This window comes from Bison bison, unplaced genomic scaffold (genome assembly GCF_000754665.1).
Source record: "Bison bison bison isolate TAMUID 2011002044 unplaced genomic scaffold, Bison_UMD1.0 scf7180017864040, whole genome shotgun sequence".
Classification (NCBI taxonomy): Eukaryota; Metazoa; Chordata; class Mammalia; order Artiodactyla; family Bovidae; genus Bison; species Bison bison.
In genome coordinates, this window is record NW_011494612.1 from 6645372 (window position 1) to 6672227 (window position 26856).

General features: G+C 33.8%; 1 protein-coding gene across 5 annotated transcripts in view; it reads left to right on the plus strand.

Moving 5' to 3' along the window:
* ECT2 (epithelial cell transforming 2) overlaps window positions 1–24892 on the plus strand; it is a 59321-nt gene extending 34429 nt beyond the window's left edge. For 4 of the 5 annotated variants that reach the window (XM_010835272.1, XM_010835273.1, XM_010835269.1 and 1 more), the window contains 11 exons: window positions 403–471; window positions 1613–1723; window positions 2392–2488; window positions 4316–4397; window positions 6874–6952; window positions 7364–7483; window positions 9849–9987; window positions 11304–11458; window positions 18970–19077; window positions 20107–20253; window positions 23636–24888. In XM_010835272.1, the coding sequence (XP_010833574.1) occupies window positions 403–471; window positions 1613–1723; window positions 2392–2488; window positions 4316–4397; window positions 6874–6952; window positions 7364–7483; window positions 9849–9987; window positions 11304–11458; window positions 18970–19077; window positions 20107–20253; window positions 23636–23725 (1197 nt within the window). In that variant the 3' untranslated portion in view covers window positions 23726–24888. Of the gene's footprint in view, window positions 1–402; window positions 472–1612; window positions 1724–2391; window positions 2489–4315; window positions 4398–6873; window positions 6953–7363; window positions 7484–9848; window positions 9988–11303; window positions 11459–18969; window positions 19078–20106; window positions 20254–23635 lie in introns of all 5 variants that reach the window. The other variant, XM_010835268.1, reaches the window with a different exon arrangement.
* The last annotated feature ends 1964 nt before the right edge of the window (window positions 24893–26856 follow it).

Sequence of the window (26856 nt, forward strand, 5' to 3'; positions counted from 1 at the left end):
TACCATTTGGCCCTTTAAGTAACGTTTGCTGACCTCTATTATAGATTACAGTTTCTAATGGCTGATGCTTCAGCAGCCAAGATCAAAGGTGCTTTTCTATAATTAATTAATTCTTTAATTAATGAACCAATCAGCTGTATAGTTAAATTAATTATACTTCCACATCATACTGGGAAATTAGACTTAGTCTTATTGATTTGGCCTTCTTTATGTTTTCTTAATTATTTTTCAAAGGATATTTTTCTTGTCAAAAAATTAATTTCTTATTGAGAAAGAATGTTATTGTTATATATGCCAAATTAAGGTACTCTGTAAAGTATGTCTTTCAAATGAATATTCAAATTTAAGAGATGCTAAAGTGATTATCAGAATCACGTATTGTCTCATTTTGTGTTTTTCCAGGATGATCTTGAAGACCTTATTGTTAATTGGGATGAGAGCAAAAGCATTGGTGATATCTTTCTTAAATATGTAAGTATTTTATTTATTAAGTATTAAGATTAAAGTATCATCTCATCAAGAAATGGCAGGGAATGAAAGTTACCTGTTTAAATGTGAGAACTTTTTTAAAAAACTTAGGCATCTTTGTGTTTGTAAAATATTTTGAAAGTGTTCTTGTCTTCTGAAACATGCCTTCCATATACAATCCAACACTTTCTTGATAGCTCATCTTTAATATTAACTGTTGTGTTACAGTCATTTTACCATATATCATATTATTTTCCTATCATAAACAGCCATAGATTAATGATTTTTTAAAGTTTTCTATAATTGAGTTTTATTTTTTCTTTCCTTAGTTGATAGCACTTTGTACTGTCTTTGTGTCTGCATAAAACCTTCCAATGAACTGTTTCTTCTCTAAGAACATAGGTTAAGTTTATTAAATAAGTATATTAGTTTTGAATGAGGTGCCACAAATAGAATTTATAAATTTCCTTTAGTCTCTTTGGATATGATTCAGCCCGACCAGATAAGTTTCAGTGCCTTGGATTGTTGCCCATTTAGTTTTGATTTCTAAGGTCTCCTAACTAATCCTTACCATATAGCTGTTGGATGTTCTTTCTGGTTGACTGAGAATTTCAAATATGCAGATTATTGTCCCAGATCTTTTTGGTACCTGTTGGTCTCAATTTGTCAGGACATTTTCCTTGTACTTCAAAATTGCACAGTACAGTTGATCTTTTAATGGTTGTTTGGATCCTTCAAAAGATAATAGCGTGTTCTTGGGTTCTTCATAGATCAGCTATAATTGCTACTATATTCTAAATTAATAGAAGTTTTAAAACTGTGTCATGTTTATCAATACAGTAAGCTTATATTGAAGTTCAACAAAAGTATATCAACTTTTGTTTGTTTCTGAGTATTTATTTGCTTTTCAGGTTTTAGGCTCTGTTTAACAATTGATGCATTTTCTTTAGCAATTAACTCACTAGTTAGTGAGAAGTTTATGAAATAAAATTCCTGTATTTACCTTGAGAAGAAATGTATTTTGAACTTTTCTTTTGCATCTGGTATGTCAGATTTTGACTACTGGTTATTCAACTTTAAGTTTCATTGACTAAGGGTAACAGCCACAAATTAATGGGTTTTGGTTTTTTTTGTTTGTTCCTAGTCCAAAGATTTGGTAAAAATCTATCCTCCCTTTGTGAACTTCTTTGAAATGAGCAAGGAAACTATTATTAAATGTGAAAAACAGAAACCAAGATTTCATGCTTTTCTGAAGGTAATACATATTTCTTTCAAATAAAAATCAGAGAATTATTTTCTGACGGAATTTATTAAAATTAAATTTTAATACTAAAGATGTATCTTTTAGTAAAGATACATCCATGTCAGAATACCTTAATGTTATGTGTTTAGTTTTACTTGAAAGTGCAGTGATGTTTAGCATCACAAGGTTTGATATGCCACAAGCAGGATCCAAGAGGCAGCTGAGTGAATATGAATGTTGTGTGTGTGTGTGTGTGTGTTTTTTAAGTTAGGCATATTCTCAAACACTTCTAAAAATTTTCCAATGAGATTTTGCTTGCTTTTAATGATTTTCTTATTGGTGGCTTACTTTGTTTATCCAAATGGTATCAGCATAATTAATATTTTTAATTTTTTTTCTTTTTGAATGATATAGATTTATGAAAAACTGAAATGAAATGTATAAGAGTGCTTAGAGGAACTCACTCTCTGTTTAAGGTGTTAATCCTTCGCTTGCCAGAAGGCTATTTCAGGCCTTGAGGAATTACTGAACCATAATAATCTGCCAGAGAACAACTACCACCCTACTTCTCCCATTCTTATCAGGGCACAAATGATAAGGTGTAATCTAATAAATGTAATGTATAATAATCTTTGCAGAAAACATTCAAAATAAATTTTGAATAAATTAATTCTTTTCAGATAAACCAAGCTAAGCCAGAATGTGGACGGCAAAGCCTTGTTGAACTTCTCATCCGACCAGTGCAGAGATTACCCAGCATTGCGTTACTTTTAAATGGTACTTGTCTGATCTCTTTCCAGACAATTTTGGATGTTTTTATGAAATTGTTTTGTTCTAAAAAATTGGCAAAATTTCTCGTTTTCAAAGTGCTCTTAGGTTTCAGTTTTAAAGTTTGTATCTTTTATGTAGAAAATATCTTTATGGATAATCTGAATAATCACTGGTGCTACAAAAATTCACTCTGGCCTAGAAATGCTTTATTTGTTGTGAAATCAGTTTTACTGACTAGTATTGAACTTTCTGCCTCTCTCCTAAAAGTATTCTTATATTTCATGGTTTGTCACTAATTCCCAAACAGTTTACATCCACATAAAATTCACCCACAAAATGATTACGATGTTTGAGGTTATTTAGTCTTTTTCTGACTCTTAGTAAAATTCTTTATGCTTTGTCTTATATTTTTTTTCCTTATAGTGTGCAGAACACTCTTGAAACATTCATCCATTTATTCTAAAACTTAAATTATAGATTTCAATGAAAAGGACATCTATAGCAGAGTTAATTTTTGTGAATAAATTATACCTTCATGAAAAGAAAGGTGTATTTGTATGCTTTTATATTTACCTGACTAAAGTAGTGAATAGGTCTAGAACAGTGTCAGTTTTTATATTTTTAAATTTAAATTTTATACTTTTAAATTTAAGTATGAGAACTAAATTGCATAAAACAGGAATAAGTGTAACAAAGCAATTTGGCCTTCAGACCTTAACTACAATAGTAAGTATAGCAGTTAAGGAGGCTAAGTTTGGGACTCTTTTTATCTATTATTGTCTTTGAAATATATTGGTTAAATTATGAATTGTGGTAGTAACTACAAAAATTGGTAATTTTTATTCTCTTTGAGGTTATCTAATACAGTTTAGAATTACTAACATATAAAATGATTTCCACAGTCTTTAAAAACTATTCTATTTTACAGATTATAAAGAAAATATATGAATATGCAACCTTTTTAACTTTACAAAATAGGCTGTTTCTTATTTATCTTCATTATTGTTTTATTAAGTACTTATAGGAATTCATCAAATGTCATGACTAAAATGAACTTGATATCTAAGCCTTTCTTCTATTATTCCACTTAAAAGATTAGGTGGGGGGGGTGGAGATATAGGGAACCATTGGGTAGAACATTATAAGCAACTTGGGTAAGAAGAGTCAAAGTCTAAGCACCTCATTAAACCTATAAACTAAACAAAATCGTCTCTTCACACCAGCTGCTCTCTGTGATGGAGCCATGGGCCCCACTATGAAATATAGCATGTATAATGACTTCTTAGTTAATTGAGGATCGTGAATTCAGAGAGTTTAAAAAATTTAGGAGTCATCAAACTTTACTAGAAGGGAATTGAAATAGTGAAAATCTGGTACATATTCTGAAAATTTATTCAGTGAAAAAATGTGGAAACTTATTTAATACATTTAAGAAGAGAGCTCTTACGGGTGCTCAGATACTCAATCGTGACCAACTCTTTGCAACCCTGTGGACTGTAGCCCACCAGGCTCCTTTGTCCATGGGATTCTCCCAGCAAAAGTACTGGAGTCGGGTGCCATTTCCTCCTCCAGGGAATCTTCCTGACCCAGGGATTGAACCCATATCTCTTAATGTCTCTTGTATTGGCAAGTGGGTTGTTTACCACTAGCACCACCTTGGAAACTCATTCTTAAGGGAACATTGTATAAAAACTTTTTTTTAAAAGGAAAAGTTAGATATTATTTTTTTAAATTAACGTGTGTCTGTCACAGTGGACAGCATTTTTAAGTCATCGTGGGAAAACCATTGAATTTCTTTTAATCATAGAGAAAATATTTGATAAAATATTACAGATCTTAAGAAGCACACATTTGAAGAAAATCCTGACAAAAGCACTCTAGAAAAAGCTATTGAATCACTAAAGGAAGTAATGACGTAAGTACCTTATTTCAATTTTTTTGTTATTCCTTAGATTTACAGTGGAATTGGTGGAACAATTAGAATCGTAAATAGAAAAAGATCAATAACAAAATTCTGTAAAATAGTATCTAAATTATTTTTAGTAGTGTAGTCACATATTAAAATGTTAGAAATATTGTTAAAATATGATTAATCAAAAACATACTTGTGAACGTATACATGTAGAGGGTAACAGTGGTTTAGAAATTTGAAAATGTTATAAATGCACCAATAGACATTTTCTTCATATATTTCCAGTCTTAGCTTGTTTTTGTCTTCATATTCTTATTAACTACCCAAATGGAATTTGGGAATTTGACCCTGATGAAATGAAAAGGTTAATACGTTTTTCACATTAGCTTTGACTTTTTTTTCTTACTTTGAATTCTGTGAACTTAAATTGGTAGGGTTTGTTGGAGATGTGGTCAAAGTACAAACTCAATGAAATTTACTAGGGGAAATTGATTATTAAACTTAAGCTGCTTACTGTAAGTCTAACTTGGAGACAGCATTGATCAGAAGTGATTTTTTTTGACTAATATGATCAGAATTAAAAGCTCTATTGCTGTTAATTGTTTTTCTTCCCGAAGGATGAGGATATAGCACCTTTTTGAACTTTACATATAAGCATATTCAGTTAATTTAATTAAATAGTTTCTTTAATTAAATAGCTTCATACAGAAGCACTCCATGAAGTGCTTCTGTATGATATAGAATTTCTCTCTTTTTTTTAATCTTCTAAAACCTAGCACCTGGATTCTTTATTTGGCTGCACTAGGTCTTAGTTGCTGCGTGCAAGCTTTATCTGGTTGCAGAGAGCAGGGGCTACTCTTCGTTGCAGTGTGCAGGCTCCTTATTGCAGTGGCTTCTCTTGCTGGCTCTAGGCATGTAGGCTTCAGTAGTTTCATTGTGGGGGCTCAGCAGTTGTGGCACTCAGGCTTAGTTGCTCCTCGGCATGTGGAATCTTCCCAGAACAGGGATCAAACCTGTGGTCCTTGCATTGGCAGGCAGATCCTCAACCACTGCCTCCATGGAAGTCCTGAAATAGAGTTTCTTAAAATACTTGTAAGGAGCTCCTATATGGAAACTACCAGCTCTAGTGAAAGGATCTAGCAGTAGAATAATGCTCAAATTAATGGATATGAGCTTCTGTTGCTACTGAAAACATTATGCATATTTTGGTTTTTGTTTATACTTGTATTTTATATGTTGATCAGCCAATCGTCATGCTTTTGGTTTGTTATTTTGGGATCAGGATAGTAGTGTTTTTCACTACTTAGTGGTTTAACATACACATTCTTTACCTTGATCTTTTCTACAAACTGAATTATGCAGTCAGCGTTAACATATTTTCATAAAAGAAAGACACTTTTAATTTTGTTGATTTTTTTTTTCCCATTATTTTTATAGTCACTCGTTCATAACTTTTGATTTCCTTTTTCCTGCATGCTTTAGATTTAGCTTGCTCTTCCCGCCTCCCCCCATCATGTGTCTTAAAGTAGAAGATTAGGATATTGATTTGAGGTTATTTTTTTAATTGTTTACTTTTATAGCTGTAAATTTCCCTTTAAACACTACTTTAGTCATGTTCTTGGTTTTTGTTTTTACCTGAAACTATTTTCTGATTTCCCTTGTGATTACCAATAGGTAATCACAACCAATAGGTTGTTCAGGAGTTTGTTGTTTAATTACCACATATTTGTGAATTTTTGAAGTTTCCTTGTGATACTAATTTTCTAATTTTACTTCACCATTTATAGAAAATATACTTTGTATTATTTCAATCCTTTTAAACTTCCTGAGGCTTATTTTATGGCTTAACCTGGTGAAGGTACCATGTACGCTTGAGAAGACTATATTGTGCTCTTACTGGATATTTTCATTATTTTACTTTTAGACTATTCATGTCTTTGATGTAAAGTGTATCTTTTGTAGATAGGATATAATTAGGCTTGCATTGTTTGAGACATTGACTTTAAAAACCTCTTTCTTTACACTTTGCTGGGGTTTTTTTTTTTAAGTTGTTTTAGGCAAAGTATATATTTTTCCTCTTATTCCATCTTGTCTGGAAGCAATAGTCTTAATTTTTATTTCAGTGAAATGATTAGCATATAATTTGGGAATGATTTGCATAAAACCTTACCTGAACTTAAAACTTCTGAACCGGCAGTTTATACCAGTATAATGTATTTTAGGAAGTGTATAATGAATATAGTCTAAAGTGAGAGAGAGAGAACATAGTAAGGAGTAAAGCAAAACTTACTTTTCTGAAGGATTCTATGAGAAATTTTTTAATGTAGTGGGATACTTTTAGGGAATATATTAACTGATACGGTTATCAAAATTAAGACATATTCACATGGAGGGATTTTTTGTGTATGTGTGACACAAGATGTGTATATATACAGTTTTTATGGTCTGTTGTTTTAAAAATAACTTTATTAATTTTCAGCCATATTAATGAGGATAAGAGAAAAACAGAAGCTCAAAGGCAAATTTTCGATGTTGTTTATGAGGTAGATGGATGTCCAGTAAGTATTCATTTTTGATGATTGTCGACTTACTCTTTTTGTTCTTTTTGATTTTGTTATGGTCGACCTTTGAACTACTGGGAATTAAGGGCACCAACCCCCTGCCCAGAGCAGTAGAAAATCTGCATATAACTTTATAGTTGGCACTCTGTTTCTGTGCTTCTGTATTCATAGATTCAACCAATCATGGGTCATGTAATACTGTAGTACTTATTTACTAAAATAGAAAACCTGTATGAGTGGACTAGTGCAGCTCAGACCTGTGTTGTTCAAGGTCAGCTGTATTTAGATTCTGCCAGTTATAATATAAACAGAATCTTGGCACAACTTTGTTTTTAATTATAATTTTAAAAAGTATTTAAAAGTATTTACCATGAAGTAATGTTTTATTAATGTTTTCAATCTATTCAGGCTAATCTTTTATCTTCTCACCGAAGTTTAGTTCAGCGAGTTGAAACAATTTCTCTAGGTGAGCACCCCTGTGACAGAGGAGAACAAGTAACTCTCTTCCTCTTCAATGACTGCCTGGAGGTAAAGTTGTCCTTAATACAGTGTAATAACCCTGCTGTTTGTATGACTTCATTGAATCTTTAAAACTAAGCTTTGATCGAAACAATAAGTTTTAATTAATTGATTAAAGAAGTTTAAAGTGAACTTGAATCACTTTTTTGATGAGACCAATTGTTGATTTAATGCTATTAATTGAATGCTTTTAGGAGAAGACCTAATATTAAGACGTATGATATTTTTTCATAACTTCAAATCCATGTCAAAATGAAAGTTTATTTTGTTTCCATGCAAATAAATGCCTAGATCAAGAATTTTAGGAACTTCTTGTATCTGTGTATATTTCTTCAAGATTTACAAAATAATTATGACTTCTTTTTAAAATTAAGTACATTTTCCCAGCAGAGAAATCCGTATTTTATTGAAGACAGACATAACTTGATTATTTAATATAATGAATTATAATCCCCAGCCCACCAGGTTCCCCATCCATAGAATTCTCCAGGCAAGAATACTGGAGTGGGTAGCCATTCCGTTCTCCAGGGGATCTTCCCAACCCAGGGATTGAACCCAGGTCTTTATCCTCTAATCCTTGGAGAGTTGTGGCTTGCTTTAAATTTTTTTATTTTACTTCCCATTCAGTTTTTGTGATGTCTTCTACAACTGGCTCATAGACTTACCTTGCACTTTAATTCATGTCATTGGTCATTCCTTGTAGCCTCCACGTCTGTTATAGCTTGGCCTCTTACTTCCTTCATCTTTCCTGAATTCACTGACTTTTTTTTTCTGCTCTCTCTTAGTCTCCATGTCAAAATCACATTAACTGTAACAGTTCTATTTCTAACATTAAATTTGGAGCCCAAATTTTGGACCTTTAAATTTATAAGCTCTTATTCTTTAGCTTGTTTTTTTTTTTTTTTTTTTAACACCAAAACTTAGAGCAAATTTGGAATGAAGAGAATGGTAAATGTTAGAAACATTTAAAATGAGTAAGATCTGAACTGACTTCACTTAGACATGACAGGTGATGTATCTGTATTTTGAGTTCTTACCTTGATGGACTAGCATTTGTATCATCAGTATTAATACTTGTCATTGTTTTTCCTTTTTAAAAATGAGCCTTAAAATTATTTATTTTACTTAGCTAAATTAAAAGTACATTTAGATATTACAGTGGAAGTTAAAGAATTACTTTTTTTTACCATATTAATATAAATGGGCTTTTAATATTTGGTTTGTATCATAGATCATGTGTCATATTTCTGCATCAGTGTAAATGTGATACTGACTGCCATTTGATCTTTTCTCATTAACCAACACAGATTTCAGCCTTACTTTGTCATATTCATCATGATGAGTATGACCAATCAATCTCAATTCATTAAGCAACTTAATCTAAATTATTTTGTGTTAGTGTCTTTTAGTTAATGATTATAAGCCCAAATGGTAAAGAATCCGCACGCAATGCAGGAGACCTGGGTTTGATCCCTGGGTTGGGAAGATTCCCTGGAGAAGGGAAAGGTTACCCACAACAGTATTCTGGCCTGGAGCATTCCATGGACTTTTTATATATAGTCCAAGGGGTCACAGAGTCAGACATGACTGAGCGACTTTCACTTTCATAAGCCCAAAAGAGATGTTCTTTTAAAAAGACAAAATAATATACTATGATTTCATAGAAATGAAAAATTTAAAGACCTTATAAAATTCTCAGAACTTATGTACATCATGAGTCACAGGATCCTTTCTGATTTTGCTCCTGTCTTCTCCAGCAATACTTTACCTGTCTCTTCCTTTGGTGAGTTCCCAGTTTAATTAAAGTTATATCAGCACATTGACTTTATAATTTGCATCGATTTGTAATGTATTGTTACTTTGATTTTCATATTTCTCAATAGTATGTAAGTGTCATGAGAACCAGAACCATTTCTGTATTATTTGCTCCTTTATTCTCAGTTCCTTGCATGGGATCTGAGATAATTGTGAATTCTGTTCTTAAACTGAAGTCAGTTATTTTTTTGAACCCAAGGCAGTGATCCCAAAGCAACTATTCCCCTTTCCGAATTCAAGGTCTTTTATTGAAGATTCCTTCATCCTTTGATCCCATTATTTCTCACAACTCTTCTAAGTTCTTTCACACCTCTGGGATCTTTTCCATAGATCCTGTTTTCCTGACTTTGAGCTCTTTTCATATGAATGTGAACAATTCTGTTACATAGTTACATGTATGAATTTGTTACATAGTAATTACTTACAGATAATTTTGGAATGACTGATACTTAATGAGCTGCATATAGATTTATGTTACTAGTGCCATTTTATTTTTAAGCATTTGGTCTTTGTTTTTGTTACTGACATCAACTTTTTTTTTCTCCCCCCCAATAATCAGATAGCAAGAAAACGACACAAGGTTATTGGTACTTTTAGGAGTCCTCATGGCCAGACCCGACCCCCAGCTTCTCTTAAGCATATTCATCTAATGCCTCTTTCTCAGATTAAGAAGGTGCTAGACATACGAGAGACAGAAGGTATGGTCATTGGATAAACTGTTGGCTAAATAAAACTAGTTTATATTCATTGAAGGTTTAATTCCCTTATATGTTTATTTTTAAACTGGTAAATTATTTTTCAATATTGTTGATTATTTCTGGCAAAGTAGTTGTTCTTTGCTTTTATCCCACTACATTTCTAGGAACTGATTTGATTTTTAATTTTTTTCAAATGAAAGTATTATTTCATTCTGTAGAATATCTTCATCTCTTAAGATACAAAGAGCTTTTAAATGGTTACATGGTTAAAGTAGTGCCCATCCTCCCCATTCCCACACCAAAACTTATTCCTTCAGAATCCAAAAGCAGTTGTAGTCTATTACCTGTGCTTCCACATCTTACAACATTTCCTGTTGTCAGTGGCTGCCTTTTGAGGGATACATTTAGGATATCACCAGAAATAGATACGCATGAGTAAATATACCCAAAGTAACTATGGTAGACTCAATGTGGGCTCATATGTGTATTAAGGAAAGCTTTTACTCTAAACTTTGGGAATGTTAAGAGAGGGTTCTTTGAAGGCTTGAAATTGGCAAAAGTTTATACCTACCATAAGCTATATCATTAGCTTGTATGATAGGTATGCTTGGCAATATTTTTCTTGTTTAGGCATATATTTTTACGATGTAAGCTGGTTTTATCACTGATCCTATCCTCTAATGAAGGAAAGCTTTCAATTTATGAGAAACAAAGAAAACTTGAATAGCAACTTATATTGTTCTCTTTACTCAGTTGTCAAATTCTGGATTTATTAAGGGCTACATATAGCGTTTACTTAAATCGTCTATATTTTTTGGATTATAATTCTGGAAGACTTCATTGTTCAAAACAGGTTCTGTTTTAGCTTCTTGATCATAAAACCTTTTGTAACAGTTTTAATATTTGAGTATTTTCTTTCAGTTGATTTAAGTAGGTTGAATTATTAAATTATTCTTACAGTGTCACTTTAAAAACTTAAATTCTAGAATTCTAAGAAATGATCTAATTTTTTAAAGCTTCATTAAAGAAAATATTAAATATTATGGAAAGTACTGCTTACCTAACAACATTAAATTATTATTGTTGGTTCCTTACATGGTATGTACTATTTTTTCCAATGTTTCAACATAATATGATGCTGCTCTTTGTCCAATTAATAACTAAGGGAACAGGAAAGATAGAAATAGAGATAATTTACTGGATAGAGAAGAGAGAATTCAGTAGAGTTTTCTTGCTCTGAGGGAACTAAACTTGTGTTAAATCTGTCATTTTCCAAGGAGTAACATGTAGTGTTTGTGGTTATTTTGGAACCCTAGATTGCCATAATGCTTTTGCATTGCTTGTGAGGCCACCAACAGAGCAAGCAAATGTGCTGCTCAGTTTCCAGATGACATCAGAGGAACTTCCAAAAGAAAACTGGCTAAAGATGCTATGTCGACATGTAGCCAACACCATTTGTAAAGCAGATGCTGTAAGTTCTTAAACTACTATTGTAATGAAAGTTTGAACTCCATGGTAATGTACATGCTAAACCTGTATATTTCTAATGACTTGTTAATTATGAATACAGGAGAGTTTTAGTTTTGTGTTTATTGAGGAAAACTGATTTAAAAGTTGTTTTGGAAAAGATGTTGAAAAGTATAGACACATGCAACAGAAGTATAGACACATGCAACATTTTTTTGAATCCCTAGCTTACAGATAGGCCCTCATAGCCTTAGAACTCCTGTGGCTCTGCTTTAGTGAAGTTTTTGGAACTTGCATTTTCATTTATGCTCTTTGACTTTACTATTTGTGAGAGAATATTTTGTTCTGTTGTTCTTTTATCTTATTGAGAGCAATATGGTGAGTTGTAGCAAGTTGCTTTTCCTGTCAGGCAGGTTGCCAATTTATCAGTGCAGTCTCTTAAAATCAAAAGCCATTATAAATGTATAATCCCTTTTATCCTGTACAGATTAAAGTGAAGGTACATGAGAAAATCAAAATCAGGTAGCTTGTGATAGATCTTGGATGAAGTCTAGGTCCATTAAAGGATAATTTGATTTCTTCATCATATATGGGAGGGATATGTGATCGATATTGATCCCTTCATATTTGCACAAATGATATATTAGATGGAGGAGAATGTATAAATAGATGACCCTTTTCAGTATAGTAGATTGTCTTGGACATTTCCTGTGGGAATAAAATGTTTATTATAGTTAAATCTGATCTTCAAAGACATTGAGGTATGATTATTATTGTTTATAAATACTTGATTAAGGATATTTACATAACTTTAGAAAAATTAAGAGACTAAAATTTTTTTTTTAATTGAAGTCTAGTTTATTTACAGTGTTGTGTTAGTTTCTGGTATATAGCAAAGTGATTCAGTTATACATATATATTCATATTCTTTTCCATTATGGTTTATTATAGGATACTGAATATAGTTCCCTGTGCTGTGCAGTAGGACCTGTTGTTTATCCATTTTATATATAGTAGTTTGTATCTGCTAATCCTACTTTATTCCTCCTCCACGCCTTTGGTAATGATAAGTTCTTATGTTTTCTATGTCTGTGAGTCTGTTTCTGTTTTGTAAATAATTTAATTTGTGTCATATTTTAGATTCCACATATAAGTGATATTATATAGTATTTGTCTTTGTGATTTACTTCACTTAATATGATATAATCTTTGTGTGTGTGTGCACGTGTGTGCTCAGTCATGTCCAACTCTTAGTGACCTCATGGACTGTAGCCCATCAGGGGGTTTCCCAGGCCAGAATACTGGAGTGGGGTGCCATTTCCTACCCCAGGGGCTCTTCCCAACCCAGGGATCAAACTTGCATCTCCTTCATTGGTAGGTGGATTCTTTACCATTAGTTCCACCTGGGAAGCCCATGATAATCTCAGGTCCATCCATGTTACTGCATGGCATTCTTAAACTCTTTTTTATGGCCAAGTAGTATTCCATTGTGTATCTATTCCACATCTTTATCCATTCATATATCCATGTTGCTTCCATGATTTGGAAATTGTAACTTGTACTGCTGTAAAATTTATTGTAATTTGTAAATTGTGCTGCTGTAAACATTGGGGTACATGTATGTTTGTGAATTATAGTTTTCTCTGGATATACACCTGGGAGTGGCATTGGGTCATATGTTGGGTCATACGTTGGGTCATATGTTGGGTCATACGTTGGGTCATATGTTGGGTCATATGCCAACTCTATTTTAAGGTTTTTTTGGTATTGTTTGTTTTTATTGCTTTTTTATTTTCAGGGTTTTAAGGAACCTTGGTACTGTTAGCCTCTCTGCCTTTGTTATTTGTAGACTTTTTTTTTTGTAGACTTTTTAATGATGGCCATTCCTTCTGGTGTGAGGCAGTACCTTTTTGTAGTTTTTATTTTCATTTTTCTAATAATTAGTGATGTTGAGCATCTTTTCATGTTCTGCTATCCATCTGTATGTCTTTGAAGAAGGGTTTATTTAGGTGTTTGTCTAGTTATTGAGTTGTTGTTTGTTGTCTTGTTATTAAGTTGTATGAGCTACTAGTATATTTTGGAAATTAATCTCTTGTTGGGCACATTGTTTGCAAATGTTTTCTCCTATTCTGTGGATTGTCTTTTCGTTTTATGGTTTCCTTTACTGTGGAAAAGCTTTTAAGTTTATTAGGTCCCATTTGCTTGTTTTACTCTTATTTCTGTAGCCTTGGGAGACTGATCTAAGAAAACAATTGGACTTTTATGTCAGAAAATGTTTTGCCTATGTTCTCTTCTAGGAGTTTTATGGTGTCATGTCATATATTTGGGGCTTCTCTGGTGGCTCAGATGGTAAAGAATCTGCAATGCAGGAGACCCAGGTTCAATCCCTGGGTCTGGACTATCTCCTGGAGAAGAGAACGGTGTTTATTGAGTTTTATGTATGGTGTGAGAGACTGTTCTGACTTCCTTGATTTATATGCATCTGTCCAGCTTTTCCAGCACCACACTGAAGAAACTTTTTTTCCCCCTCAATTCTGTACTCATGCCTCCTTTTTCAAGAGTATATAGTAGTTTCAAGGTGTCTTCTGATTTCCTCTTTGATTCCATCATTGACTCTTGATATTTTTTTTTTAAGTAGCATGCTTTTTAGTTTCCATATAATCTTTTTTTTTTTCCTCTTTCTAAGGTTGACTCTAGTTTCATGCTGTTGTGATCAGAAAAGATGCTTGAAATTATTTCTGTCCTCTTAAATTTGTTTAGTCTTGTTTTGTGTCCTAGTATGTGGTCAATCTTAGAGATTGATCTGTGTGCACTTATAAAGAATGTATTCTGGTTTTTTGGATGTAATGTCCTAAAAATATCAATTAAGCCTAACCTTTTTATTGTATCATTTAGGATCTCTGTTGCCTTTCTCATTTTGTCTGGAAGATGTATCTACTGATGTGAGTGAGATGTTAGTCTTTCACTGTTGTATTCCTGTCAGTTTCTTCCTTTATGTCTGTTAATACTTGCTTTTTGTATTTAGGCACTCGTCTATTGCGTATGTTAACAAGTATTAAATGCGTGTAAAATCTTCATCTTGTATTGACCCTTTTATCATTATAGAATGTCCTTTTTTATCTTTATGACTTTTGTTTTACAGTCTGTTTTGTCTGGAATGAGTGTTGCTAGATCTGCTTTGTTGTCATTTCCATTTGCATGAAATATCTTTTTCAGTCTTATTGCTTTCAATCTGTATGTCATTGGCCCAGGCCCTAAGGTGGGTTTCTTATAGGCAGCAGGTTGTAGGCTCTTTTTTTTTTTTTAATCCAGTCTGCCAGTGTCTTTTCATTAGAGTGTTTAGTCTAGTCCATTGACATTTAAGGTAATTATTGATAGATAAGTATTTATTTCCATTTTTAAAACCTTATTTTCCAGTTGAGTTTATATTTCATCTTTGTTCCTTTCTGTTTTCCCTGTTTTGGTTTGATGGTTTTCTTTTGTATTATGCTTTTTTCTTTTCTTTTACTTTTTTGTGAAGCTGTTACATGGTTTTGATTTGTGGTTACCCTGGCTGTCAAGTGTGTTAACCGACAACTATATTGACCTCTAGACTGATAGTCATATAGGCTCAAACACATTCTTTAAAAGAAAAAAACTACATTTTTATACTCTTTCCCCACATTTTATGATTTTTGACGTCCTCTTTTATATCTTTGTATTTACTCTTTTGGTGTTAGTTGGAGTTATCATTACTTTCAGAAAAATTATTTTATTTTTTAAATTTGTGTACTAGCTTATGTAAGTGATTTTCTTTCCAATTGTGATTTTCTCTTTCGTGTAGATTTTTTTTCTTTATTCTACTTAGAGAAACCTTTGAATATTTCTTTTAGGATAACTTTAATATTGCTGTATTCTTTTTAGTTTTTGCTTGTCTGAGAAGTTCTTTATCTCTCCCTATTCCAAGTGATAATCTTGCTGTATAGAGTGTCCTGGGTTGCAGGCTTTTCCCTTTTAAGACTTTGAGTGAAGATATCCTGCCACCCCCTTCTGGCCTTCAGTATTTCTGTAGGTAGAGATATAAGTGGACAGCCTTATGGGGAGAGGGGTCCTTTGTAATTAACTCTGTTTTTCTCTCGCTGCCTTTGGAATCCTCTTTATGTCTTTAACTTTTGCCATTTTAGTTATAGTATATCTTGGTGTAGGTCTGTTTGGGTTCATCTTGTTTGGGACCCTGTAGAGAAATCAGCTGACAGCATTATGGTGGCGGGGTTCCTTTGTAATTAACTCTTTGTTTTTCTTTTGCTGCCTTTAGAATCCTCTTTATATCTTAAAATTTTTTTGTTTTAGTTATAGTATATCTTGGTGTAGGTCTGTTTGGGTTCATCTTATTTGGGACCCTCTGTCCTTCCTATACATGGGTTTCCGTTTCCTTCCTTAGATTTGGGACATTTTCAGCCATAATTTCTTCAAATACATTTTTAAATTCCCGTTCTGTTTGTTTTCCTTCTAGGATTCCTATTATGCACAGATCTGGATACTTTATATTATTCCATAGATCTTCTATATATATATTTTTTTTATTTGTATTTCTGTCTGCTGTTCTAGTCTGGTAATTTCCATTATTCTATCTTCCAGATCACTTATTAGTTCTTCATTATCCAGTTTGCTGTTGATTGCCTTTAGTTCAACTTTTGTCTCATTTTACTTTTAATTGACTCCTCTTTTGATATATATATATATATATATATTTTCTTTTTTTTTTAAACAGGAATCTCTATTTCTATCCATATCATTTCTTAACTCCTTCAATATTTTCATTATCCCCTTTTTGGACTCAGGATCTGGTAGACTGGAGATGTCTGTTTCATTGTTCTTTCAGGGAATTCTCTTGGTCTTTTAATTGTGTGGTTCCTCTTTTTCATTTTACTTCTATTTCTCTGACTCTGAATTAAGGAGAAACATTTTTCTACCATGGTCTGGAAGGGCAGTTTTTATGAGGGAGTGTCCCTGTGTAGCCTTTGTGAGAGTAATATTTTTGAGCAAAGACTGTTTTCATTATGTATGCCTGCCACAGTTTGCCTCTCTGTGTGTTATCCATTATCCCCTTGATATGGGCATGATTGTTATCATGATGACCAGAGCCTGCACTGGATGTTGAGTGTGGCTTCCTCTTTGCTTTGTGGTTGTTACAACTCTGTCTGGGGCAGAGTCTGCCCCCCTTTTGGATAGATGCCCCAGGTCTGTTTCTGAACTCCAGTGTGAGGTAGATAGGACTGGAATACTCCCACTGGGAGAGACGCCACCCAGTGAATATTGGGGAAAGACTTGTCTACAGGAAAGTGCACTCTGATTTTGCCTGTCACTATTGTGACAGGCTGGTTCTGCTGGTTCACAGAGTACAGTTTTTGGCACACCCCTTGGTCCCACCTCAGCTGTGGAGATTTAGATAGTTAGACCTGGTAACCCTCAGGTCCTCTACTCACAAAGCTACTAGCACAGACCTGTTGACACAGAACTACTGAGGTCAGGCACTGGGACCACCATGGCTGGGTTGAGGACCTGGACCCACCATAGCTGTAGGAGCTACTGAGTCAGCCTAGACCCTCGGCCTACCTCTGTGTGTGAGTGCCAGCAGAGCCTACTATCTCTAGACCTGCCCCAGCCACAGGAGCACAGTAATCTACACCAGTGTCCTACAGGCACTGAGTTTACCAAGCCATCTCAGGCACATAAATCCATGAGCCATGGGGACATTAAGATTTCAGCCCTGCTTTCTAAGTTGTAAGGCCACTGGCAGTTGGCTAGGATTGCAGCCTTGCCTCTGTGAATGAGCAGCTGAGCCTGTTATGAGCACACTGAGAATGAGGCTGCTATTCTGTGCCCCACCCTTCCTTTGAGCTTGCAAGTTAACAGTGGGGCTTCAGTGGCGGATCCATTCTCCTTTTTGTACATGTACCAGATTGCAGCTTGGATCACACTCCAAGCCCCTTCAGGCAGTCTTCATGCAGACAACTCCAGTCTTCGCCCCAGGTCTGTCCTTTGAAGCCTAGGTTTTAGCACCCAACCTTCTCAGATGGCTCAGAAGGTAAAGGACCCACCTGCAATGCAGGGAACACAAGAGACCTGGGTTCAATCCCTGGTTCAGGAAAATCTGCTCAAGAAGGATATGACAACCCACTCCAGTATTCTTGCCTGGAAAATCCCATGGACAAAGGAGCCTGGCAAGCTATAGTCCAAAGAGTTGCAAAGAGTTGGACACAGCTGAGCACCGGTGTGTACCAGCAGACATGCCTCTCAGGCTGAGGATTGCAGTGAGATGGCCTGGGCCTTCTTTGCGAGTCTCCCTCTGTTCTACTTGTTGCAGACCAGTTGCTCTGTTCTCTCTCAAGCCTCTGAAGCTGTCTTACTTTCCACACTGATCTCCCCTGCTGATGAAGCATTTTCCTGTGTCAAGGAACATTTCCTCTTTCATAGCTCCCTCCCAGCGGTACAGATCCTGTCCCAGTTCCCCTTTTCTTTGTTTTCTCCTACTCTGTTATGTGGTGATCTTTCTTGCATTTTGGTTTTATGAGCTCTTCTGCCAGCATTTAGCAGGTATTTTGTGAGCTTTATTCTACATACAGATATGTCTGTGGGAGGAGGTGAGTTCCACGTCCTTCTATTGCACCATCTTGCTCTGGTCCTTGATTTGTTTTTTGTTTTGTTTTTTCTGTGGGCCAACAATATATTGTTATAAATAAAGGATTGCTCCACACAAAGCTTCATTGAAAGAAATACAGTACTAGTGCATACAACAGAATGCTGGCTAGGAAAATAATGGAGACAGCTTTTTGTAAAGCCAAAAAGCTGTTCATTATAAGGAAGAATTTTTTTCTCATATTCCTAGGTATCCATATATAAAATGGATCTCTGCAGTATAGTGATTTCCTACTACAGAGATTATTCCTAAATTTATCACAATGTCCAACTATATGGCTTTTGCAGTCGTTTATAAATTTATAACTATGATTCTGAAGTGTAAACAGTAATGGAAAAAATGCTGAAAATAAAATCTATTGAATTACTTAGCCATAGGATGGCTAGTAATTCTAGAACTAGAATATAAACAATTAATGAAAGTATTTCATAAAGTAAAATTAACCACAAGGTGGCAGCAAACATTTAACTTATATCCTAATTTATACTGTTTTAAGCCACAAAATTCTTCCCAGTTGTGAAATTTTGTTACTAAAAAATGTTTATAAATGTTTATAAATTCAGATATTCAGGGACTTCAGTTGAACTCTCTCTTACATTTCAAATAGTACATTTTAAAATGCCCTGATTTGGTGTCTTTTCTTTTGAGAACTTCTGCCATGTTGAAGAGAAAATATTTGTATACTCACACATACATTGTAAAAAACAGCAAAAATCTTGAGTAGTTTGATTTATATAAGCACCTGTGTGTGCATGTAAGTTCTTACAGGTTTGATTTTAGGAACAGCTGTGTATTTTTATTTTATTATTTTAAAAATTAATAATAATTTTCAACAGGAGAATCTTATTTACACTGCTGATCCAGAATCCTTTGAAGTAAATACAAAAGATATGGACAGTACATTGAGTAGAGCATCTAGAGCAATAAAAAAGACTTCAAAAAAGGTAAATCTCAGTGACATTATTATTCACCATATCTCCAAAATGTATTTTTCAGAGTATATTAAAATAATATAGCCATAGATGTCAGGATGTCAGTGTGAAGGTAGTACATAAAACAAAGTTGTTTTTTGGTTTTAGGAAATGGCCTGCAGAGATAATAGTTAAACTTAGCGAATTCTTTGGCACAGTAATTGTAACAGCTTTCACCCTTCCCATTCTAGTTACTGTGATATTTCTGATCGTGTTTTAAGTATGTGTGCATTCATGTTAGAAATTGCCTTAGATATTTTTCAGCAAAGGGCACACAAAAGAGTCAGGAAACCTGGGATCTGTTCCTTACCATAGTAAGTTTCAGACTTCTAATGATGAAGATAACTTTCCTACTTTACCTTACCTTATCGAGGTTGTTCAGGACTATACAAGAATGTAGGTAATAGGTTTTTTAAAAGTAGAACTAGAGTTTTAATTTTATAGGTAAATTTACAGCCAGAGTCTATTGTTCAGTTCATAAGTTTTTGATTGCTGTTTTCTTTGCCTTTGAGGGGAGGCTGCATACTTTAATCATCATTGTATCTCTGCATTTAACATGAATAATATATAGCAGATAAACATTAACAATGGTGATTCAAATAAAGTCCTACCCTTTTACAGTTAAATTGAGGTTTAAGTGGCTTTGGATCAACAATCTCATAACTGAATTATAGCAGAATTAGACAATACCAAGGTTTCTTCTCATGCCAAATTTTCCTTCCTACTTTCTCCTGCTGGACTAGAGTTCTATGAATGCAAGATAGAATAATCCACAATCCCTAACCGTAACCCTAACCCCTAACCCTAACATTTTCTCACTGCTTTGTCCAGAGATTCTCATTCTGCCATATACTTTTTATAGAAAAAGTATATGGCAGAATTTCTCCATATTTTTTATAGAAAAACTTTTAATGTAAATTTGGCTTTGTTTTACATATAATTGTTCTAATCAATTATATTAATCTAGGTTTTTAAATTAATTGTATCTTGTTTTAATTCTAGGTTACCAGAGCATTCTCTTTCTCCAAAACTCCAAAAAGAGCTCTCCGAAGGGCTCTTATGGCATCCCAAAGTTCAGCAGAGGGAAGAAGTCCTTCTAGCAATGAGAAGCATGTAATGAGTCGTCTGGCTAGCACATCATCATTAGCAGTAAGTGATTTTGATTTAACAGGCTAAATTTATCAAGTTGGTATAAAATTTGTTGACTTTTTAAAGGTGGAAATCTTAATATTTCCATCAATTTTTTTGATATATCTAACCTCATTGTTGGGTTAAGATAATTTAGAAAACCTCATTTAATGAATTAGAGACTTAAGGTGTAGTTTATTTGATATGAAATTTTATTGGGATTGAGATGTTAATCTCTGAGACAAAGAAACATTTTTTGGTCTAGCCTATCACTTTACTGACGTACAGAACGATAGTTCTATTTATAGATTGGCTCCAATAATATAGCAGAGACTGAGTTGTATTTCCTTTATTATTTCTGTGAATAGATAATCACTGAAGTGAGTATCAAAAGGTGTTATGGGTTCTAAATTCATGTGTTTATTTTTAAATGTTTCCTGAGCAATCCAAATTCCCAATGGTGTCAGAATTATTAGACATTTAATTAATATTAAGGGCATTTCTAACGTATATTACTGTTACTAAATAGTGATGTATCTGTCCTTTGTAAAAATCATTAATATAACTTACTAAGGTTAAGAAAGGCAAGTGACTGTCATTTCTTAGCTATATGTTCTTCAGCAAGTTTCCTATTTTCTCTTATCCCCAATTTGCAGATGAAAGAAAGGAGTACTTACCCTGTGTTGTTATTGTAAAGGGTAATTACACACACTCTATCTCACATATATGATGTGATTATTTTCTCAGAGCCAGTTTGAGTAGTGGTTAAGAGCAGGAACTCTGAAACTCCTAAGTTCAGATCCCAGTTCTGCTGTTTACTAGCTGTATGACTTCTGTCAACTTATTAAAGATCTTTCTGTTTCAATTTCACTGTTTATAAAATGAATATAAAGTAGTAGTTGTAAGGATTAAGTAAGTTAGTGCACTTAGGGTAACACCTTTGTGTTCTATAAACAGTTACCTTTAATTATATAAAATGCATACAAAAAAGGTACATAATGCTTAATAGCTTATTTTTTATAAAGCTAGTTAAGTCTTTAGTTAATATACATCAAAGGTTATAGCTTATTATGAGTATGTTTATATAGATTTGTAATCAAGATTAACCTTCCAATGGAAGGGAAATCATACTTGGTTGATAATATGAATTTTTGCAAAGATGTTAGTTAATGAAAAAAGTATTGAAATTGACAAAATATAGTAAGCATTCATTTACTAAAATTAGATTGTAAGCTTTCTGAAGCCCAGTGCACTATCCCTTTTTTATTTCCTGCATCTGTTGTAACTATTATAAATATTACTGCTTTTCAAATGAAGGTAATAGGATTTTATAGAAAATTTTTGGAAAATTAATATATATTACTTATGGCTTTACCAGTTTTATGTAAATAATATAAATAAGTACCTAAAGTATCTTTAAGACATTCCTGTCCTCTTCTCAATTGCCTATTTCTGTTCTAACAGATTACTCATTCTGTTTCCACAAGCAATGTAATTGGATTTACTAAGCATGGTTATGTTCAGCTCTCAAACTCTACTGGTGGGCGCTCTCAAAACTCCTGGTTTCGATCTGTACTTCATTCTGCCTCATGAGCTAGTTTTTCAGAGATGCTAGAAGGAAATTCTGAGTTTTCAAATTTCAAAAAAGTTCTATCCAAGTCATCTTTGATATTTGTGAAGAATTAGGAGATACATCAACCAGTAATGGAAACAAGCCTTGTGAAATTTAATGTGAGCTTATTAGCTATTTGAAATTTGTATTTATTATGAAAAAAAGAAAGTATTTTTCTCCACTGAATCACATATTAGGTGAATGGGGACTTCTGAATTCACAACTTTATAACTGCTTTGAAATCACAACAACTTAGGCTTAATGGAGTATCTTTGTTTATTGGCACATAAAACTATTTTGCAAGATAATTTAGTCATAAGGCCTGAAAAAATCAGTCCCATTAGAGATTTTCTTATTTATGGAAGTAATTACTTAAAAATAGTAGTAATTGTCCTATGAAGTGGATTTATATTCCAAATATGATTCTTAATCTTAGAATTATGACATTTGTGTAAAATTTATGCTTTTAATATGGCAAATTATAAAGGTTTTACCTGAGGAAAATGTAAACTTTTATACTATCTACTTAAATCATCGCTTTGCTGTCACTTAAATGGTGATACTTCACCAACCCGGCTCTTTAAACTCTTCAAACCTTGTTGATGAGGACTTATAGCTAGCTAGCTGCCTTGCTGGCTCTAAGTTTGTGTGTATTAGTCGCTTAGTCGTGTCCTACTCTTTGTGACGCCATGGACTGTAGCCCACCAGGCTCCTCTCTGTCCATGGAATTCTCCAGGCAAGAATACTAGAGTGGGTTGCCATTCCCTTCTCCAGGGAATAGTTAACCATTCATGTCTGTTAACAGAGAAGGCAATGGCACCCCACTCCAGTACTCTTGCCTGGAAAATCCCATGGACGGAGGAGCCTGGTAGGCTGCAATGCAGTCCACAAGGTCGCTAAGAGTCAGACACGACTGAATGGCTTCACTTTCACTTTCATGCATTGGAGAAGGAAATGGCAAGCCACTCCAGTGTTCTTGCCTGGAGAATCCCAGGGACACAGGAGCCTGGTGGGTTGCCGTCTGTGGGGTCGCACAGAGTTGGACACGACTGAAGCAACTTAGCAGCAGCAGCAGCAGCATGTCTGTTAAAATAGTACCTTTCATAATAATTTGTTTTGATTTATATCCCCTCTTAACTTTTTGGTATTGTTTCTTTTTTATTAAAAATTCTGATGATATTTAACTTTGACACTCTGAAATAATAAAGTTTAGACAGCTTAGTATATTAGTAATCTCTATTATCACAAGTACTGCTGTTTTGCTTAGTTTTATTTGAAGCAAAATCATACACACATATAAATATGGGTTGAACACATAATATAAAAACTTTCTCAGAGTGTATGGCTTTTAATTTAGAAAATTATTTCCCATGAAGTAATTTTACTCTTCTTAATTCTGCTTATGATTAAGAAGAAACCACTGTAGTTTGTCTTTTTAACCTCGAAAATTTGTCTTCTAATTTATAATTTTAAAAATACACCTGAAACACTAAATCATTTATCTCACAGAAGTACCACTAGTAGCAATAAGCATATATCTCTTTCATTTGAGTTAATATGTAGTAAACTAGTCTATCCATTTTTCTTGTTTTCAGAATGCTAAAATAGTTCTATGTGTTCTCCCAACCCTTCCCTCCTAATTTTTAAGTTTCTGTTTCTTTAAAGAGTTTAGATTTTCAGATGTCTTACTTGTTATGATAATTTGTAAAATGGAAAAATAGTATGTATGATACTAAGCTATATCTTACTCAAGAGAAAAAATATTTAAGTATAAAATGTTTGTCTTTACAGGGCATCCCGTCTCCCTCCCTTGTCAGTCTTCCTGCCTTCTTTGAAAGGAGAAGCCATACTTTAAGTAGATCTACAACTCATTTGATATGAGGCTTAAAAAAAAATTTGTATAAAGTTATAAACACCTCATTCTCAAATAAGAAACTGACTTAAATGGTACTTACTGTTAGCACTTAGTGAAAGCTGGAAAGAAGGTAACACTAAACTATGCCATTTTATTTTTTTCTTGAAAGAGTAAGGTTAACCTCTGACATTTTTTGAGTTAATTCATGTAAAAAGTTATATTGATTTTGGTGTAATTTTTCTCTTTATTGAATCCAGTTGAAGACCAGTCATTTAAGTTATTCATGATATTAATAACTTTGCCACATGATACAGTAAATAAATTTTATTGGTTGATGCCAAATACTGCTGTAAATCTCTTTGTATAGTGTCCTTGAATGAATTTTTGGAAATGTGTATCTCAATTTGTTCAGAAATTAAGTGATATCACAAATGAAAACATGGATAGACCTCTGAATAGTGGGTTCTTGGTTCACATACTATTTTGCAGTTTATTTTATAAATAAAGATATCATATGTGTATTTTGAAAGATTTGCCACTATTGACAAGAATAACAGTTAGAGGAGGTGGTTTCAGAATATACTTGCAAATTGAGATAAGGGCAAAAGGATTAAAAAATCATGTATATTTTGCACAAACATGATACTGATGTATACTTGTTTAAGGGCCAGTATACTTATAGTGATTTTAGCCACAGGTCACTTAATTTAGTTTGATAGTGTGTAGAATTTTATTTGGAAAGATAAGACCGTGGGGAGATTATGGTAAAGTGGTTTATACTCTTTATGAAATAATTCCTAAGTTGGCTAATCTGCTGTAAAATGCATTGATATGTGTATGGTTAAATTTTTATTGTGGCCTCATAATTAAATGTAAAATTGAAATACACTTGTTCTGTAAAATATTTTTCAAACTCTGATTTTATCTTTCATAATAGGGTGTTTTTTTAATAGTAGTACAAAATAATCAAGTTCCTATGAATAAATGCATTGTTATTTCCTACTTGTTTAGGGAGTACTGCAAATGTTTGTCATTTAACAATTTTCAATTATCTGTTATAATACTTTAACTGACTATATAGATTTTTTTCTATGCCACATATGTACCACTTTAATAGTGAATGATCCTTTATTGCTATATTTTAAAAGCAGTTGTAGTAGGAAGAACTTTGTAAATAAATTTCTAAAACTCAAGTATATTTTATGTTTCATATTTTAAACAGTTCTTTTATACAAATTTTCATAGGCCAGGATGAATGTTTTATCAACCCTTGCTCTGTTATGTATTTATTTCCATATTTATTTGCTTATTCCTCCCTCTGTTAATATTGGGCAGTATGTAAGTTAGGAGTCTTTAATCTGGAATCTACTTTGCAGAATGTAAGTAGTGAATGCCATGAAAGTTTATATAAAATTTTGTGTTTATAAACATCTCTGCATTTTTCCTGGGCTTTCCTGGGGTTACTCAGTGTAAGGAATATGTCTGCCAATACAGGAGACACGGGTTCAGTCCCTGGGTCAGGAAGATCCCCTGGAGAAGGAAATGGCAACCCACTCTGGTATTTTTGCCTGGAGAATTCCGTGGACAGAGAAGCTTGGCAGGCTATAGTCCATGGGGTCGCATAGAGTCGGACACAACTTAGTGACTAAACAACAACTTGATTACCTCCAAATATGTGGGCTTTCCAGGGAGAGGAAATGACGTGAGATAAGGCATGAAGTTGGAAATGTACTGGATGTTCATTGGCAAAATATAGCAGGTAGTCAGTTTTAACTTTAAAGGGAGCTTTAGAGTCAGTGTGAAAAGGTACTATTATCCAGGAGTGTGGATGCAGGGAGATGTGAGCAAACTGAAACTCATTACCACAGTAGAATACCATAATTCTCATACACATATTTCTAGAAAAATAAAACTTATTAATACTGATATAGGAAGAAATAGAACATGTATAAATGTTCCTATAAACACTAAAGAAATGAATTCACGTTTAAAATTATTCCTAGAAAGGAATCACCAGGCCCAGATGGCTTCACTGGATAATGCTATTTAATATTTAATGAAGAACTAATACCAAACACAAATTCTTAAAGAGAATAGAGGAAGGAAACTTCCTAACTTATTTTCTGAGTTCTGGATAACCATGGACATTTTAAGAAACATTAATCTTATTTGGGGCTTCCCTGGTGGGAATCTGTAAACAGTGAAGAATCTGGCTGCAATGTGGGAGACCCAGGTTTGATCCCTGGGTCAGGAAGATCCCTAGGAGAAGGAAATGGTAGCCCACTCCAGTATTCTTGCCTGGGAAATAAATCCCATATACAGAGGAACCTGGCGGCTACAGTCCATGGAGTGGTAAAGAGTCTTATTTGTGAAAATACTTGTAGTATTTCAGATTTTTAACAAATGACATATTGTAATATATTAAAAGAATAATATAACTAAGTTGGGTTTATGCAAGGCACACAAGGTTATTTTAGATAATTTATCAGTATATTTTCCTAATAGGCTAAGGGAGAAAAATTATATTACCTCTGTAGTTGCAGAAAAACATCTGATAAATTTGTCTGCTGTCATCAGACTTCTTGCAGATTAGGAGTAGAATGGAACATCCTTAAACTGATAAAGGTTATCTACTAAAATACTATAATGAATGTCATACTTAATGATGAAGCCTTGGCAACATCTTCTTTGTGATCAGAAAGGAGAAGAGTGCCTACTGAAGTACCTAAGTGTAAATCTAATAAAAGATGTAAAAGATCTTCAGTCAGTTAAGTCACTCAGTCATGTCCAACTCTGTGACCCCATGGACTGCATGCAGCACACCAGGCTTCCCTGTCCATCAGCTCCCGAAGCTTGCTCAAATTCCTGTCCATTGAGTCGGTGATGCCATCCAACCATCTTATCCTCTGTCATCCCCTTCTCCTGTCTGCCAGCATCAGAGTCTTTTCAAATGAGTCAGTTTTTCGCATCAGGTGGCCAAAGTATTGGAGTTTCAGCTTCAGCATCAGTCTTTCCAAAGAACACCCAGGACTGATCTCCTTTAGAATGGACTGGTTGGATCTCCTTGCAGTCCAAGGGACTTTCAAGAGTCTTCTCCAACACCACAGCTCAAAAGCATCAATAAGTCTGTCGCTGTTTCCATTGTTTCCCCATCTAT